Source organism: Amblyomma maculatum, chromosome 6 (assembly GCF_055883805.1).
Source record: "Amblyomma maculatum isolate TAMU_Amacu chromosome 6, ASM5588380v1, whole genome shotgun sequence".
Taxonomy (NCBI): Eukaryota; Metazoa; Arthropoda; class Arachnida; order Ixodida; family Ixodidae; genus Amblyomma; species Amblyomma maculatum.
This window is the reverse complement of record NC_139349.1, coordinates 77,386,646-77,405,983: the sequence shown is the minus strand read 5'-3', so window position 1 is coordinate 77,405,983 and position 19,338 is coordinate 77,386,646. Positions and strand designations below refer to the sequence as shown.

Sequence of the window (19,338 nt, the reverse complement as noted above, 5' to 3'; positions counted from 1 at the left end):
AGAAAAACGACGTCTGATGATGGGGTGCGGTCTAAAAGGCATTGTAGGTCCGCATAAAATCTCTCAACGTCAGCTTCTTCAGCAGCAGTGGTCGGTGCATAGACTTGGATAACTGTTATGTTGAAAGGGTAACCTTGGATCCGAAGTGAAATCATTCGGTCGTTTTTGGGGTTGTACCCTAGCACTGCTTTGCCCATTCTTCTGTTTACTATGAGAGCGACCCCATTCCTTCTCTTGGATTCGTGCCCACAATAAAAGACATAATGGTCGCCGGAGTTAAATTCTCCCACACACACACACATATATATATATATATATATATATATATATATATATATATATATATATATATATATATATATATATATATATATATATATATATATATATATATATATATATATATATATATATATATATATAATGACAGAAAACAGAAAATTTGTAGCATAGAAATGTTACTTAATTAGGTACATTCAAACACATTTCATACATATTAAAAGCAGCTGGAATGTCTGAAAAAAATATCGCAAAAAAAAAAAGGTTTCTTAGTTTTGTCACATATAGCTCTTCATCCAGGGAAGGACACATGCTAATGAAATTAAGCACGCGGTTCTTTTCAGACCATAGCACCAGTCAAACCGTTTATATGTCCGAATAAATATTTTCATTTTATAATTTTCCAAGTCCAGTCCATTAGTCGGTTCGTTACCAGACCGTTACCAGACCATTCGTTACCAGACCATCCATTCGTTACCAGTCCATTCGTTACCAGAGTTCACAACCAAGCATCGTGCCTAACAGTACATCATAGTTACGGAGGCTGGAGTCACAAACGAATGAATGCCTTTCTTAGAACACACTCTTATGCAATTTCCTCTCTTTCGTACGCGCTGGCGACGACTCGAAAACATATTTTACCAACCGCACACCTTAACAATAATTTTCAGGCTCGCGACTAGGGACAGTGGCAGTTGATTAAACATGTCGTGGTGTTTCATTAAGCGAAGGTCTGGCTAAATTAATGGATGCAATAAGGAATCTAGACGTTTTTAATTAGCCCCATCTGGCATATAAATTATTCAGCAAGATCTGAGAACCTTGCACCGGATCCAGGCTGAATAAGCGTAGGTAAATGAAGCTAAAGGAGCAAATACATGCGAATATCCGAAAACCGTATGTTGCGCTGTAGTACCGAAAGTAACGTGCCTGAGGCGAAAAAAACTTGACATCTGATGCTATGACACAGTTCTCTGTTTTATTCATGCTTTCCAATGAATAGCACGAAAGGTGGTTTACTCAAATATGCCGACAGCTCTGTAATTTCTTGACTAGGCCAGAATTGTGAACGACGCTTTTTGCCTGTGCTACGATATTGTGAATGCTGAGTTTTAATATTCGAATATTTTCACACTGACCCGAGCGCTCGTAAGTTCTTAGACAAAAAACGGCGAAGCTGAATAACAGGCGTGCCTTAAAGGAATATTTTCAAGTTGCCATTGCCTCAAACGTTGTAGCTGACAATTCACAGTGGGAGTTGGCCGCCCTGTTTTCAGGACGGAATTGGTTACAACTTGCGATTTCACAAATAATTTCTGTTAACCTCATAGCTAGTGTTGAATCAGAATTCTGGTCAAGAGGTGCATGCTAAATTCGCCCGTTCTTGGGGCTAATATTTCCAGAGCTGACAGGGCGAATCGGAGAAATATTGAAGAAGCGTATTCCCTATAGTGAATGTAGTCTGGGACTTTTACTGTTGCTGCTGCTTATGATGATTTCCAGAGATTTTTATTTTACCTCCCTGTTATGCATATGTACGGCTCTAGGAGGCGTTGCTTTTTGGTGTTGTGCCTAGGCAATAGGGTGTACAAAGCGTAGCTGACGCAAGATTTTTGCGAACTGACTGCAGTTGCAACATCGAGCGGCAAGGCTGCCTCCAAGATCTACGACACGGACGAAAACTGCACACATGCCAAGGCCTTTCGTGATCAGTTGTGTGAGGAGTCATGCGGCTTCGAATATGTGCGCTGAATTTTCCGTTCGGTGCTCAAGCTCAGATATATATAGCACCACTGCTTGGAGAGAAACAGTGCTGTGCCTATAGGCCTGGAAAAAGAAACAAAATAAAGAGGATTTGAGAAACAAGTGTCTTTACTCTTTGTTGCAGAGATGACACTGGGAACCGACGCTTTGTTCCCTTCTTTCGCTTGAGTGACCAAAATATTCCCTGAAAAATTGGCATGTCGATAAGCGGTACCGATTAAGCGTGATCTGTGCTGCCTGAACATCCTTCATCCTTCAGTGTTTGCCGGCTAAGTCAACCTGAGCCGAGTGTGCCTAGCCGTGCAGATAGGAGGCTAAATTGTGGAATTTGGTTTGATGGCATGTTTCCTCAATTGGGGGGGGGGGGGGGGGGGGGATACTATCCCTACTCTTGAAAGTAGGTCTGTATCTACAAATCTTGTCTCTGCTTTTTTCTTTAATCTGCATAGACCGTTTGGTGCAAAATCTGCCTGTGTTGACTATCATCTTTTGTTCATGTAGGTATGAATTGCACTCACCGTATTACATTATCCCTAGGTGCATGGCAAGAAATTGAAGATATATATAATTGGCATGTGGCCCTAACTGTGACGTGCAAAAGTGACAATGATCGTTGCTTTGAGGGTTTGACGTCCCAAAGCAACTCTGGCTATGAGAGGCGCCGTAGTGGAGGGCTCAGGAAATTTCGACCACCTGGTGTTCTTCAACCTGAACTGACATCGCACAGCCCTCGGGCGCCTTGCTTTTTGCCTCCATCGAATCCGGGAAGGCGCGGCAGGGATTGGATCGCGCATTCTCGGGCACAGCAGTCGAACGCCCTCACTGTGCCATCACGGTGGGTAGTCTCAAAATGAATTTGCGCATAATATAAATGCGCAGAGATGTGGAGCGATCAGAAAAGCTCCTACACAAACCCAAAAATCTGACAGTGGTACCTGCGTGCGTTAAACATCTAGTACGCATCGACTGCTTGCCAGTAGTGTTTGGGGTGCTTTAGAGCAAGACCTGCTAGATACAGAGTTGCAAAAAAATCAATCATCATTACAACCAAGAAAAGCTTCGCGTTACAGTCACACTCGTAATTGTTCTACGTTCATGTGGTTCACTCACACACCCTCGAAACTAAGAAAAAAAGCGAAAGCAAAATTAAAAACAGACACGGAACAATACACTCAAGTATCAAGTCAAGAGTTTGAAGGAAAAATGACACCGACCAAAAAAATTGATGAAATGACGTTAGGCTCCCACTCTGGAGCCTTGTTCCCATAACGAGGCTAGTATTTTTTCGAATGAGCTTGTGGGATGTAATTTCTGTTGAAGGACGAATCCCAACATAAAAAACGTATTATTTTTCCGATTAGTGGTGGCAGCGGACGAGCATACCAATGCTACGCTCCTCTAAGTAGCGGAAGGAGACAGCTAAACTTCCCAGCCGGGCAGCCTGTTTTTGTAGCCGCCGTCGGTGACGAAGCGGTGGCGCTTTGTTTTATCGGTAACGCAGTCCAGCGTGTGGCCGTGGTACGCTGGGGCGGATGATAACAAGGCGGAGGCTGCGCGGAAATATGTGCAGAGTGTGTCGCCACATTACCCCCCCCCCCCCTTCCGCAGAGTGGAGAGCCCTCAGAGCTGGTAAAAATCTGTGCAGCGCTCCCAATGTTTATGGCGTGTAGTCACAGAGGCAGGCTGCGACGTCGGGGGTTGTGGATGGACGCTTGTGGGTGCACTGGTATTGCCTGGTTCGGCGGAATCGATGTAGGCGAACTTTAGCCCATCGATAGAGAAGCGGACGTTGTTTCCGTTAACGCGGAGGATGAAGGTTTTGTCGCCACTACGGGGAACTGGATAGGGCCAGCTGTAAGGTGGCTGTAAAAGCCTGCGGATGGTGTCGTCGCGGATAAAATTGTGCGTGCATGTTGTCAGATCTTTGAAGACGAAAGGGTCAGTCTTACAGTGATAAGCTGCAAGTGACGGGTGGAGGGCAGCGATGGTGCGTCGAAGCCGGATGACGAAATCGTTGGGATCTGACATTGCAGGATGGATGGCGGTGCAGCAAGAAATTCTCCTGGGAGATTGAGTGGTTCCCCGTAGACGAGCTATGCGGGTGTAGCCTGAATGTCTGGCTTGACGGTGGCACGAAGACCCTGGGCGGGTGCCACATGATCGCTGCTTTGAAATGTCGATGGAAGCGCTCGATCATCCAGTTGGCGCAGAGGTGGTAGCTGGTGGTGCCCGTGCGCTTGAACCCGATGGTCAGCTCGAGCAGCCCGAAAAGGTGTGTTTCGAAGTGTCGTGCTTGGTCGATAGTGACTCGGCGAGGGGCCCGTAGCGAGCAATCCAGCCGGCGAAGAAGGCAGAGACGACGTCTTCCGCGGTGATTTCCTCGAGGGGCCATGCCTCAGGCCATCGAGTATACTGATCAATGGCGGTAAGGCAGAAGCGATAGGGTCCAGCTGGGTGAAAGGGCGCTATGTATAAAAGTGGACGTGTTGAAACCGACCAGAGGAGTGGAGGTATGCTCCGACAGGTGAATTGACATGCCTGGTGACTTTAGCGCGCTGAACTTGAATGCAGCAGCGCCCCATTGTGCAGCAATCCCGCTGCATGGGGGGCCAGACATAGCGGTCGGCCAGGAGGTGTGTAGAGGCGCATATGCCGGGAAGGCTGAGATTATGCGGCTGGTTGAAGAGGCCACGGCGATAGGAAAGGGGCACGTAAGGTTTACTTCGTGATGTAGACTTATGTCGCAGTAGCTAGTCGTTGTCGATCCAGGTATGGGGACTTGTTGCAGCTGTTGTGAGGACCCGCCCTTAAGAAGTTCTTGCAGTTCGACGTCCGTACTCTGAGCCTGGCGAGGACGTCAGCTGTTATCTGCGAAGAGCTGATAGCTTCCACACGTGAAAGCGCGTCGGCGACCACGTTGTCCTCCCCGTTAACATGTTGGATGTCGGTTGTAAACTGGGCAATGGACGAGAGTTGGTTCTGCTTAACCAGCAGGAGTTTGTCGCGACGTTGAGAGAAGGCGTAGGTTCAGTGCGTGCTTCGAGAATGTGGAGAAAGTGTTCTGCTTCATATATCGCCAGAAGTTCTCTTTAGTAAGCCGGTGAACTCGATGGGGCAGGGATCGTGGTTTCGTTGGTGGGACTGGCCGCAGAAGGGGTGGTTTCCGAGCTGAGCGTTTCTTGAAGAAGAACGCGAAGGGATGCCAGATGATGTCTACGCGTTACATAATGGCGGCGCCGACGGCGAAGTTAGAGGCGTCCGCGAAGAACCCCAGGGGAGCGTCTGGCACGGGATGGGAGAGAAGTGTGGCGGTGCATTCTTCGAAAAGTTGCATTAAAGCCGGTGTCCACGTGACGGGTTGGTTTTCTCGTAGACCAGCCAAGACATCATGGAGGGGCCCTGGTAGTGTGCTGCGTGTGGCAAGAAACGCCTGTAAAAGTTCATCATGCCGATGAAACGGCAAAGGCCTTCAGCGGTGGTGGGTTGGGGGTAATTTTGCAGCCCTGAGATGCGTTGAGGCAAAGGTCGAGTACCTTCTGGTGAAACATCATGGCAGAGGAATTTGACGACTGAAGTGCCAAGCGTGCTCTTTGGGGTACTGACGAGTGTGGTCATAGGCGTTGAAAAAGTAGACGAAGGTGCCTGTGGTGTTCGTTGGCGTTGCAGGAAAAGTCCGATATGTCGTCAAGATAGACGAAGCAGAAGTCAAGGCCGCGGACGACTTCGTCGATGAAGCGTTAAAAGGTTTGTCCAGCGTTCCTCAGGACAAAGCTCATGAAGGGAAACTCGAGAAAGCCGAAAGGGGTAATGATTGCTGTTTCCGGAACGTCGTATGAGTTGACGGTTGAGTTGAATGTCGTATGTAGACATTCAAGTCTAGCACGGAGAATACGTGGCAGCCATAAATGCAATAGGCGAAGTCCTGTATGTGGTGCACGGGAACCTGCCCGGAATGGGGCGGGCGTTGAGGGCTTGGTATTCCCCACAGGGCAGCCAGCCTTCGGTCTTCTTCGAGACAAGGTGCAGTGGCGAGGCCTATGAACCGTCGGAGTGGCGGGCTCACGGGGCATGGCTTCGAACTCTGCTTTGGCTATGTGCATGCGGTCCGAGGCAAGACGGCGGGTGTGGCAGAAAACCGGGTCCCTAGGGTGGTCCGGATGTAGTGCACAGTGGTGTGCTATTCATGACGTGAGAAATCGCTAGGGCGCGTCAGACCGGGATATTCCGCGTGGATGGCGTAGTACGGTGAATGATTTCAATACCGAGTACATTAACGCTTGGCTGATGTGTAGTCGTATGCTGTCTGGCGAAGAATGGTCCGTTGTCAGGTCGATAAGACGGACGTGACGGCAGTCCGGAAGGAGTTTGTAGTGCGCCAATAATTATGAGCCGATGATGGGCTCAGTGACGTCGACGATGACAAAATTGTAATGAAGGCCACGGTGTAGGTTTTAAACTGGACTTGCAGGTTCTGATTGTGGACCCGTTTGTCATGATGAGATCGAAAGACGTAGAAGCACAGTTACCTTAAAGGGGGCTCATGTGCAACGGCTTTCGGAACGGCCATCGACAAGGAACCGCTGCTTTGTAATTTGGACGGTGACGAAGATGCTACGACCACCAGGTTGGCAGCTCGCGGACGTGCCTACAAACTGCCGTTAACGTTTTCCTTATGTCCAGCGGAGTAGGGGGTCGACATTGTCGTTCTCTGTCCCTGAAGTGCCGATGGTAGTAGCACCGGTCATCGTCTTCAGGCTGCTGCAACTGGGTGGTGTTACGGTCCCGGCTTTGCAGGTGGCGCGTCGGCAAGTGTTGATCCCGACGTCGTTGTTGAAGGGAGCTAAGCTCGATATCATCGATACGGCGCACAAACTTTGTGGTGTTGAGCTGTGCGGCGACAGCCTGGACTGTGGGCGACAACTGCGGCAGAGACTTCGACGACACGATCAGCAATCCCGGCAAATTGGTCGAGAGGTAGCGTAAGCTGAGCCTGGACGTGCGATGGAAGTCACTGAAGCTAAAGTGCTCGCAGTAATGAATCCTGGACTTCCATGTGACCCGCGAGAGCACGCATGTGGCAGAGGAGTTGCGAAGGCTTGCGCTCGGCAATTTCTCCGGACTACAGTTGACGCACCTTCTGGTCTTCCGAGAGTGAAAGGCGGCGGATGAGTTCGGTTTTGAGGTGTTCGTAAATGTTGGCCGTATGTTGGTTGGCAAGGATGTTCCGGACCGCGTTGGTGGAGCGGGCATCGAGGTAGGCGACGGGGTTTGATGTCCTCGGCGGAGCGTACGTGATGCTGCTCCGCGGTAGCGTTGAATTGGCCGCGCCGTTCCTGAAGATATTGCTCTTGCTCATCCATGGCGATGCGTTGTTGTCCGTTGTCCAGGGCACCATATGTGGGACGTCGTTTCTGCTAAAGGATGAATCCCAACATAAAAACGTAATAACTGTTTATTCGATTAGCGATGGCAGCGGGCGAGCACACCAACGCCACGCTCGTCTCAGCAGCGGAAAGAAAAAGCCAAACTTCCCAGCCGCGCGCGGGCAGCCTATTTTTGTAGCCATCGTCGGTGGCGCATGCCTCGGGTGACGCAGCCGTGGCGCTGTGCTTTATCAGTAACGCATACCAGCGTGTGGCCGTGTTACGCGGGGCCGGATGATAACCACGGGCCGGATTACGCACCGGTCTCAAACGGATCGCTCTCTCTCAAAATCGCCCTCAAATGCCTATCTCCTATTGGTCAGTTCTGACCGGCTGCCATATTGGTTTCCTGCGTCACCAGTGGACGCCAGTAGACGTCATGAACACGAAAGAAACAATGACGTTGAGCACCTGAATGTGGGCGCCAATTGAGAGCGTTTGTTTTAGAGCGACAGAAGCAGTCTCAAGCTTTTCAGAAGATTTTCGAGGGCGAAAATGGCGGCCGCGTACATTGCGATGCGTGGGCAGTGAGGCATTGTGTCGGCGATTCATGGCGAAGAATGGAGCACGAAGGCGCGTTTGACTTGCCGGACGAGTCGTTCGGACTCTGTTCAACCTGGGAACAAGCAGAAAGTGCAACGCCTTTGCGGCGATTGCTGGCGAACATCGATGAACGGAGGCTTGCGGACGAGTGCGTCGTCACAGCGGCGGCAAGCGCACCGTATTTTTTTGTGCTACCAGAGGCTTCCAACGACGATTACACCGTGCTTCCAGCGTACGTAGGGAAAGTAAGATCGTTTGCATCACACAGTGCGCCGGTAGCGGAAGTCATCGAGCGGAACGCTTATTGCCGTCAAGGCGCCGTGGGGAGATATGGAAACAAGTCGCTAGGCAACGGGTTCTACGGTACGTTGTGAACACCACAGTAGTGAGTAGATTTTGTTTTTCACTGCGTGTTTGGCCACGAGTGCGGAAGATCCCAGTGAACTTGTTTTGTGCCTGTTTTATCTCAGATCTGCGACGCGAACACGTGCATTTCGTGACCCTCGCTGCCCCGTCGGATCAGCGATGGACCACGACGCGTTTGTCTAGCGGTACTCCTGTGTGCCGAAAGGTGAACGAGGTCTGCTTAACACCTGCGTCTTTTTCCTGGGTAAGCTCTAAAATCCTGTGTTGGTCATCGAACGATCTTGATTATATGCATAGATGTGTGCAATGGACAACTTGTAAGACGGAATTCAAAGCACGCGAATATAAAAAGACGTGCAGTCAACCTTAAAAAAAAGTTCAGCACACGCGAACATGATATATGCACTGAAATTAACGGCTTTTGTGCCAAGCGCTACCATAAAAAAAGTCCCCCAGTACTAGTGCTTCACCCTTGCGGCAGCACCGCGCATAGGAAAATGCGCCTGGCGGTGCCTTTCACCATACGCTCTGTAGGCAGCCTGGTGGGGGGATATCGGCTGTCAGCGACGTTTCGCGTCGAGCAGCAAGAATTGGTGCTCACTGTTGTGAATGCATGGATGATGGGTGAGATATTTCTCCGCAACGGGGCGTATAGATCGCATCGTTACAGTCGCAAGCGAATATCGGCACGTAGAGCGAAGCGCAGCACTTGAGGTCGGGGTCTGCACAGTTGAGCGCCTGATTGCAGTAACTTATTTCACCGTGACGAACACGTAGTATTTGGCGCGCATCGAAACGTGGCGCTTGCAAACCGGGCATAGCACTCCTGAACGACCGCATCGGACGTGGACAGTATGGGAGGCTGTGCCTGGACTCATGCTTCGTCATAAATCAAAATCACGAACACAAGCACAGTAACTCAATACTTGACGTTTAATATAGCTTACAACTCATGGCGACGTGTGGTTTAGGCGTACTTTAGTAATGCAAGAAGTCAAGACACTCTGAGTGTAGCGAGCTAGTGGCCCAGTTTCGACGTGCTATATTGAGATTCTGTTTGATTGCTGGAACACGCACTGCTAAAATCGTTCGATGATAGACGACGATTGTCACTTTTATTTTCATCAACTTGAAGTATTTGGGTACAGCGCAGACATATATTGAATAAAAAGTATCTTTATTCACTTTTGTCTTGCTCTAAATATTTATTGTTGCGTTTTCGTAATATTAAGATATGTAATTAGCTACTCAGATAGTAATTTGTGCCGATACACAATACTATTGTCTGATTTATGAATTTTCAGTTTCGGTTGTTTATAGGACGGCGTCTAGAGCTTTGACAGAAATGTGCACACAAAAATGATGAAATAATTGTTTCGGCAACGCATTTCCATCATATCACCGAGAAACTATCGTGAAAGCTACGCTCGTTTCCTAATAAATTCTTACTCTTTTATTCTTTTGCAGTGCAGATTTCGTGACTATGTGCACAGTTTCGGCAACACAAGCGATGCTTTAGATAGCTCAACTGCGTTGGTTCGCATGAAACTAGGATGCATACGATTGTCGTTGCTGTTTGTCGAATTCGTATCGTTACAACATTTGGACAAGCTGCGGAAGAAACCCAAGTGCCTTCGCACTGTGCATGATGTCTCGTGTAAACAACTCAGGCGCATGTCCTTTTTCTACGCTACGCCGATGAGTTGAAATGTATATCGGGATAGCCATATGCGAGAAATATAGAACCCGTTGACGAGAGTGTAAGTTAGTTCCACTTGGCATTGTATGCCTTCTGCGACACCGGCATGGGTAGCGCTAGCCAGGACAGAACGGGTGTGCTGACGTAGAGCAAGCTTCGGCCCTTAATCATCTGGAACTGCTCGCTAGCTGACACGCACACGTCCAGTTGAGGGGTCAGCAGGCCTTCTTTCGGCGTCTGCGTGCGAGAAAGAGGAGTAATATCCGGTTACCCAATGGAAAACATTGATGCAAGCGCGCTATATCACGTCGCCCCTTCTTTTCGAAGGGAGGGAGGAAAAAATATTTGTCAACTAATGCACGCACACAATTCATACTGCGCATAAGCTCTGTTATGTGCAAGCATCCACAGTCACGCAGTGAGTTAGTCAGACCTTGTCAATCGCATTCACTTCGTCTAAGCTGTGAATACGCTTTTGGTCATTCTACATAAATTGCTGCATTTCTAACTGCCGTCGCTCCTCAACAGATTTTACTGGTAAGTACGTTTGGTTTGTCGTTTGACTTCGACGCATGGGTTGAGACTTGCAGGATGATGACTGGAGGAAATGTCGTGCCACATGCCCGACTTTCATGGAGCCGAAGTACTCAATAATAACACCCTGGAATCTGTCACAAACCTGTCAGTAGCCCCTTCGCCGATTGGGTGATATGTCAGCCGGTCACAATCGATCAATAAGAGTGGGGCAAATAGATCGGTTTGTGGCCGATCTTCGACACTGTTTTTTTGGTTCGTTGTGCGGAATACTGTCCCCGGAGACTAGAAACTTGTGTTATCTGTTGGAACTTCGAATCTTTAACAGGTTCAAATCCCATCCCGTCCAGCCTTAGCTTCGCCCAGTGGGCTGCAGGATCTGTTGGTCATTAACGTTCAGAGTAGAGACGACGCTATACGATCTGCTAACGGTATGATGACAGAAGCTTCAATTTTTTGTTCAGTGATTATGCGACCGAAGAACTTGAAAAATTTTACTGAACTATGTAAATGACCATTTAAACAGCAAGCGTGAGCCGGCCGCTAGACGGTGGCGATGACAGCTGCTTCGCCCTTTCTATGCTTCTTAAGCTCATACTATAGCGCGGCCTTCCTAGAACGAATTTGTCTTAGATGGCAGTTCCGTAAGTTGCAAGTTCGCCTTCTCTGCGTTGTCATAGGTGTGAGCCCCCCGCTGCTATGTCCTTGTGCCAGACGCACTGCAGTTTTTCTAAGCCACCAATCAACCTCTCATTCGGCGGCGAAAACAACTTGATATGGTTTATGTCGCCTCGTGGTGGGCGTGCTCTGCATCAGACGTAGCCATGGTAGCCTTAACACTGAAGCATGGGAGCTGCTATGATATTCGTGCTCATAAAAAAGTACGCAAGAAAAGAATGCAATGGGAAAGCTTTGACATTGCTAAACAAGACAGCGCTAAACACTGAGCATTTCCCAAACAATTACATGAAGAAGAGGCGTCTGCACACCACCACAGATATTCAAAATAAAAACAGCGATTGCAGTTTAAGCTATTTCATTTGTGAAATCGTTAACTAGGAAGATATGAATTCTAACATAAATGCTTTCACAGCATCACTGAGGATTTCAGTATAGGTGTGAATAGCGCTGTTATTATGTTCCGCTGTCCATTACTTTTTCACGTGTTGCATCCCTCTGTGAGGCAATAGGTCAATAAATCGACACATTTGTATAAAGTTAACAATTCCTGTATTTTGTATGCAGATGCTAGACAGTTTGGACATGCTGAACGTAAAACAAAAAACGCCAATATGAACTCAAAATTTAGAAAACTAGAATGCATTTTGGGCAGATTGTAACACTAGAACGATTTCATTGATTTACTTAATGACCAGGACGTACGGAACATCAGGCTGCGATAAACGTGTTACCGCATGGACAGTGCTTTCTCTGAGAACAGAAACACCTATATTTTGTTTTACTCTAGTAATATAAATATATATTAGCAATAGTAAGCACTATCATACGAAATGATAGACAGTACACTTTAATAGAGTAACACTTTTGTGTATGCGTGTCTCTAGTGCTCCCTGCCTCACTGAAGGTAAGTGCAGGAGGCAAAAATATGTCACGTGCACTACCTGATTCCAACAAATTTCCCTGAATCGTAGTTATTCCAAGAACGCACTGGAAATATGTCATGTTTCAAGGGTCACATATGGTACGCATCCCAAATAAACAGGGAAAGCGTCTCGCGCGGCGCTTGCCCATTAAGGGCTAAAATTTGAAAGTAATCTACCTCCCGTAATATGAACTCGAGTTTAGGAAACTTGAACATAGCATTAATGCGGAGGAAATGGCCGGGCAGGCAGAGCACTTTTCCAGGCAAGTACGGGAATGCCCGCCGACTCGATCGCGCCCAGGAGCAAAGAGGGGACGAGATGTGGCAGCAGTCGTAAAAAGTAGGCAGTGGCCGTAACGTTTTTTGGTCTGAGGCGAGAGGCTACTTTTCCTTTCTAAAGATTTCTTAATCCGTGGTCCGGAATCAGCCGATTGTAGTTGTTGGCCGAGACAGAGGTAACAAAAATGCTCATTTCTTCGCCCTGGCAAGAGTAGTCGTCTCAAGTTTGTGAGTAGGAGCTTGTATTCGTATGTTGCCCAACACGTGGTCGGTATGGGCAACAAGCACCGGTCAGAGCATTGAAAAGAGTGCGGCAGGAGAAGAGGCTTAGCTTTCCCACGAATAGATTTTCTCAGGGTAGGGGAATGAGCAGCGAATGAAAGCTTGTAGCGAGGGCATGCAGTATGGCCGCATGCATGCAAAAGTCGTTTCTGGGTCAATTCACATTCGTTTTTGATACTGTCGAATCCTGAAGGTGGGTTGGACAGCCGATACCAGCAGACGATGTCCATATGTTCGTTTCTCAGCCTTTCCCCCTTATTCTACTCTCTTTCCTAGCTTCCACTGCGTTATTCTGCATTACTAAACCTGAGCTCACTCGGAGTTTCGATCTTTTCCGCCGTTCTCCTTGCCGCCCGTCCGGTAGCACATTATCGTGCACCAAATAAAATGATATGAATGCTTCAGGCGGGACCAAAATTGAAACCTGGCCTGTGGCGGCCTTTAGGGAGTGACGTTTTGGTAGCTGGAGACCAGATATAGTGGCCGATGGACTTCGTCCTCATGGCTTTAGTTTGCGGCGCACGTACTCCTAGAATGATGACAAAGACAGCGCTTTACTTTGCTTTTGGTTGAAAAAACCCCATGCCAACCAGCCTTTTACAGCAACAATGAAAATCTGCATTGCTTTCATTTAATTGATATGCTTGCACGCCACCTGTGAGCATCGTGCTACGGCGACTTCGTCGCCTGTTCATGTTATTTAGGACAGAACGAGTACCTTGCGATAATTCGGAAGCTCGTATCTTTTTCAGTTACTCTAAAAGGAGCACAAGCTAAATTTGTTTTTGCTACCTCTGCCTCACACACAGCAGTTTATTGTTTAGGGCTCCTGAAACAGTGATGTAGCAGTTTTTAATATCGAAGTTGCGTACAGAGGTCACTAAGAAGTGCGCAAAGAAGAGCGCCACATTATGTTGTCCTAATGCAGCTTTTTAACGTACAATCAAGTCTATCTAAAGAGCATACAGTCTCCGCGGCAGGGAATTCTGCTAGTGACCTTCTGTACCCCGGCAACACGATGCATCCGTGGAGTCTCGGCGGTGGTTATTTAAATGAGACCACTCACGAATTCTCCTTCCCAAAACTTCTTGAGGTCCCCGCGACACCAGGCAAGTAAGATGACTGGCAACAGAATGGCCGGGACGAGGTACAGAAGCGCCGGTTGACCCCTCTCCATGACTCTAGTCATGATCAGCGCGACTATTAGTCCTGCACTGTAACCTGAAAGAGGATAGAGAATCAAAATGTGGCCGTATGGTCGGGCTGATAGGCACGGTCTTTGAAGGAATCCTCAAATAATCAGGGAATCAAGCAAACCCGGTTAAAGGTTTTGAGCAACTGTCATGGCTGTGCGAGCATTTACTGCCTATAACGCCGGGTTATATTTCGGCTGTATATTTCACAAACCAGTGAACTGTTATATTCAAGCAGGGTAAATCAGTGGGTAGTTGTAGATGAAAGATTGTAGAATAAAGGGTTAATCTATGGGTGGTTGTAAAGATTTTTTACAAGTGAGATAAGTTAGAAAGCAAGGACATATAGTTCACCGTGGCTTCTTGTTGTTGGCATAAGTGTGCCGAAGAAGCAATGCGCTATGAATGAATGAGCGGCAAGGTTTATTATTAGCTTAAACTCTGCAGCATGGCATTCGGCACATCTCTCTGGTAGTTCAAATCATATACTCACACTGTAAACTTACAAACGATTTCGAGCAGCAAGTACCACGGGAAGCCTTTCTTGGCGATGACCTCATAGGAGTGGCAGTAGGCAACGGCAAGCCCTGTAGTAAACAAAACAATAGTATAGACGTCTACAAAGTGTCCTGGTCAGCATCACTAAGCATAATACGGCCAAGGCGAAGAGCAAGAACGTTGCGCTGAATTGATGTTCGCATGCGTGTGAATGCCGAATAAAACGCACTACACATAACTACGTACTTAGTTATACCAGATCCCCCCCAAAAATAATAGGTAAAATTAGATTACTGTTTATTTAGAGTATTGGATGGGGGCCATCATGGTCAGCAAATATGCTGACGCTTGCCACAATCGCAGCATTGTGGAGCCTTCCTAGCACAGACCGCGTCCAAGATGGCAGCACAAGGTCGGTCAGCCTAGTTAAGAAGACTCGGTTTCTGCAGAATTTGGCATTGTGGCCAAGCTGGTGGAGACTGGAAGGTCTCCCTTTTGCGCAACCTCCGGGCACCGAAGATGCCCAGAGGTGCTTCTACTGAAGAGTGCTTCAAGGGTGGCCCTTTTTGTGCCCATACAGTGCTGGAGCACTCCCCGGAACACTGAGTGCTCACCAGGCCGTCTGTCAAATTCTGCGAGCCATACATTCATGAGAAAGCAGTGTACAGGTTCCATATGCGTGATTGTAACATTTGTTAGCGAACGCGGATGTTGATAATGGTACTGGGTCCCATCTAAATCGCCCACGGTATCTAAGGCGCGATCTTTAAAAAGCCCCCATCTCTCTCTCCCCCCCCCCCCCCCCCCCCCGGTACAGGCGCAAGCAAAGAATGTCGTCGAGCAATTAAAAGCGATAATGAAGACGAGGCGTAATTTATAAACCATCCGCATAGCGGCTGATACGGAGCTGGTGCAGGCGACGTGTCAGCTTTCGATGTTCCTTTCAGCTTGTCATTTTCAAGCAAAACACTCCCAAATTCTTCAAACAAGACGTGATTTAGGGCCTATTTACAGTGTTGTTATAGCAAAAATCTTTTCTAAAACTCATCGGCTCGAATAGACGACCCTGGTGTGAGTCAATCAAATGCTTCTTTCGCTTTCTTCGTTAAAACCGTCAGACAGAAGAGCAGCTTGGGCTTGTTGGTTATTCATCCTCAGGTAACAGCGCAAAAAACACAGACGTGGAAGAAGAGCAAGAAAACACAACGAGCGCTGACTTCCAACAGGTTTATAAATCTGTTGAAAGTCAGCGCTCGTTATGTATTCTTACCCTTGTGACCCGTCTGTGTTTTTTTCGCTGTTACCTGAAGTTAAAACCGTGTATAACGAGCCTCAACGTAAAAGAAGTTAGGGCCGGGTATATGAGACAATTAACGGGACAGTCCAGCAAAACCCATGGAGTTTACGCTGCTCGAATAATCAGAATCACACTGGTTAAGTTGACTCTAAGGAAAAGTCCTCTCCCATACTCTTCCAATAAACTCTGTCCTCTGGAAGCGGCGGTAACCTTATCCTCAAATACTACCGAATCTCTTTCGCCTAACTGACTCTCTCACCACTACGTTATGGTATCTTTTAACTTCAAAAGGCCGATATCTTGTCCTCAACTTAATATCACATCGTTTTGCTAGCCTCCACGTTTTTGCCCCCTCGGTGAGGACAGGTGCGATATATTCTTCCTCAGAGGTATTGGTGACCTGCTTCTGATCGCTTGAGCGTTGCTTGCTGTTGTACTCCATTCCACCCTTATTCTAATGATTCTCCTCTCGTGGCTCGTATTTGACGTCACTAAATTTTCTACATTGGTCTGCTTCCTGGTAAATTTCAGTGTTATGGTGTAGGATGACGTTGCTTTGGGTTGAAGACAACCACAAGATCGCAATGGGGCGGGAGGCGTACAATTAACAGCTGAGCTTGAAAATCTTTCTAGTTGTCCAGCAATAGCTAGGCAACGTACCGGGCACAGCAATGTCACCATAGCCCAGCATCATGGTGCCACTGTTGCACACAACCGAGTCACCGGGAAAGAAATCTGGAACCTTCATCAGAACGGGCAAGTCTTGCACCCCAAGCGCGACGCTCTCCATGACGCTCATATCTTTCTGCAAAACAAAAACAAACAAAGAGAACACTCAACGTTCATTTTATAAACATGAATCACTCTCACTAGAATAGCCAAGCCACTGGGTTTCTGGGTTTTTGTTACAACAGCCCTCTTTATGAACGTGGTCGATTCGTTGCATTATCAAGGCCGAAATCAGTTTCTGCGCTCATGACGTAAACCCGGATTGTCTCATTGCAATATAAGGTTAATATGAAGGACATGAATAGAGACGTTTAGAAGCCCGTCTGAAACTACATACACAAATCCAAGAACGTCATCGATCCTAATGTGTATTAAATATGAGTAATGGTATTACACTTGCTCAATGAAAAACGTATTGTTGACATTTCAGTGTCAGTGACATTTGCAGCTCCTGTTAACTTTCGCTATTACAATGGATTTATATGGATTGCGGATAAGTATGAAATCTCTTATCTGTATGCTATTCCTGATTACAATAACGATCTAAATAAATATATAAACAAAAAAATTACCAACATCCGAGTGCGTAATTACAATTTATATTACTTCTGTCGTTGAACCAAGTCGCGAATTTTCTTTAGAGAATGAATTTAGTACACATAATGCAGCTTCCTCTATTTGGATAAATTCATGCAGGTCATACAGGTTACATTTCTATGATCATTTTGTGAAAACTATTTTTTAAAAGTGTCAAAAAGTGCTAATAAGGAAGTAACATGCAAAAAGTAACTATAATTATTCCAATCCACCACAACCCATAATTTCAATTGGCTGCGGCAAGCCTGCGGCAAGAAGTTTTGCATTTCTTTTCCGTGGAAAGAATGCGCACCGACTGTGGTGTAAGCGAAAGCATAGGGAGTCCGTTGAGGCGTTTTGCTGGAGTTGTGATGCTGTATAGGTGGGTCATCTCCCCCCCCCCCCCCCCCCCCCCCCCCCCCCCCCTAAAATCATTTGGCACAGCGGACCCCTGCGATTTGACTTCGTCAGAGAATATCACAATTCGACCGAAACTGATCCCAACCTAATTTGACTATGATTAACTCCGCAGCGGCTTATTGTTTGGGTAACCCATAAATTTGGCATGCTTACGAAAACTACGCGCGTGGTAGTGACAGAGCCTGATAGAAGGTTAGGTAGGAAGCGTATTGTGAAAAGCGATCACTTTGTGAGTTATACGCCATGACAGAAGACTGATCGCCCCTGCCGCTCTTGTCATGATTATGCAGCCGCTTACGAAGCACCCCGCGCCGCTCCCCGGAGCTCGTAACCATTTCATGCCTTAATCTACTCTCGATTATGGGTGATGAATAAATTTTTATCTAGTCACTCTAGCTGTCACACTCGGCATCCTGTATGCGGTGGCCTTAACAGCAGTCACGTTCGCAATAAGGCGCAAAATTGCACATGACACATTATACATCTTATCGTGCCATGTGATGATGGGGCATATATAACTGGTGGCGACAGTGCATGGAAGTCATTGGTCTTGCATAGCGTTGTTTGTCGTATTGCGAGACACACGAGTACGCATAACCATGTCATGCTCTGTCGTGGCAAGTATACGCCATGATCATTTACAAGTAGTTTAGTGAGGAGTTATGTCTACAGAAATAATGTAGTGCATGACCATGAAAAAAGTCATGACTAAGCAGAAAATATTCCGAGCGCACTGCAGAATCTGCAGGGGAGAAATGTGAAAGCCTGAGTGTTGCTGCTGCACACGGTACATCGCGTGCCCCTTGTCGAACAAAACTAGCGTTCAGTTGAACGGATCAAAGTTCACTGGTGTTCTATAACTGGTTTACAGGAAAGGGAAGGCGCAGTATCTGTCACTCACGGAATCTCGCTACTGTCATCTTCACGGTAGACAATTAGAATTATAATGTGCATTTCACAATCCCGGACATGGAGCAGTTGGTTAAAGCGCTCGGATGAGGATCCGAGGGGTGGCGGTTCGATTCCCTCTGCAGAAAGGATTTTCATTTCTCTGATGAGTCATCAGGATGCTGCACAAGTGGAAGCCCGTGGTATACCGCGGAATCTCACGAAGTGGGACACTTATCGCGAACGCACGGAGGACACGCTGGCGTGTCATGAGCCTTACTGTTATTATTCGCTATAAATTAATGAGCTAATTAACTCTGAAAGCGTAAACATCTTATGACGGATCCTGAAATCACCATGTCATGTTGGTTGGCGCCGGGAGCTTCCTTGACACATTACACATTACAGCCGGCCTTCGGAGTATTTTCGCCGTATTGCAGCTGGCTTTACAAGTTTTCTTGAGGCTTTGCAAATGGCGTTCGAAGCATTCTTGGTGCTTCTTAGCTGGCCTTCTAAGTTTTAAGGCGAAAACATTACATGGCTAATTGACTGCGAAGCCTGCTGTTTAGAGCCAGAAGAAGTCCAAAATCTCAGATCGGTCAAGGAAGCCGTGGCGTCATCAGATCGGGCATAATCAAGATCCATCGCCAATTTTGAAAGGGTCACTTTGCGCATGTGACCTCATAAAAAGTAAAGATAATTTGGATTACGGAGCTTTGTGGTAGATTAAGGAGTATTCCTGTGAAATGTGGTGAAATAATAGTGTATTATGCATAATTAGGTTGGATGGTAAAAGATTTAGGTGATTAGTTATGATAGATTGATTTGGACATCAAGGAAATCGAGTAAAATAGTGTAGATTGTGATGCACTGCGGAGATGTAATGCTGATTCGTTTGGGATGTGGTAAATAAGTGCGCAATACGTTGGATTATGTCGAATTACGCTTGATTACTGTAGAATAAG

At 47.1% G+C, this 19,338-nt stretch overlaps 2 protein-coding genes across 3 annotated transcripts in view; one reads left to right on the top strand and one right to left on the bottom strand.

The window, feature by feature from the left end:
• Positions 1 to 2,146, top strand: part of LOC146186046 (uncharacterized) — a 78,672-nt gene extending 76,526 nt beyond the window's left edge. For both annotated transcript variants that reach the window (XM_084606967.1, XM_084606968.1), the window contains one exon: positions 1,910 to 2,146. In XM_084606967.1, the coding sequence (XP_084463093.1) occupies positions 1,910 to 2,031 (122 nt within the window). In that variant the 3' untranslated portion in view covers positions 2,032 to 2,146. The remainder of the gene's footprint in view (positions 1 to 1,909) is intronic.
• Positions 2,147 to 10,140: 7,994 nt separating this feature from the next.
• The window catches only part of LOC146186044 (uncharacterized), an 83,731-nt gene continuing 74,533 nt past the window's right edge, over positions 10,141 to 19,338 (bottom strand). Inside the window, exons 10-13 of the mRNA XM_084607981.1 lie at positions 16,421 to 16,565; positions 14,472 to 14,552; positions 13,839 to 13,993; positions 10,141 to 10,311 (exon numbers count right to left, since the gene is read on the bottom strand). Of these exons, the coding sequence (XP_084464107.1) occupies positions 10,141 to 10,311; positions 13,839 to 13,993; positions 14,472 to 14,552; positions 16,421 to 16,565 (552 nt within the window). The remainder of the gene's footprint in view (positions 10,312 to 13,838; positions 13,994 to 14,471; positions 14,553 to 16,420; positions 16,566 to 19,338) is intronic.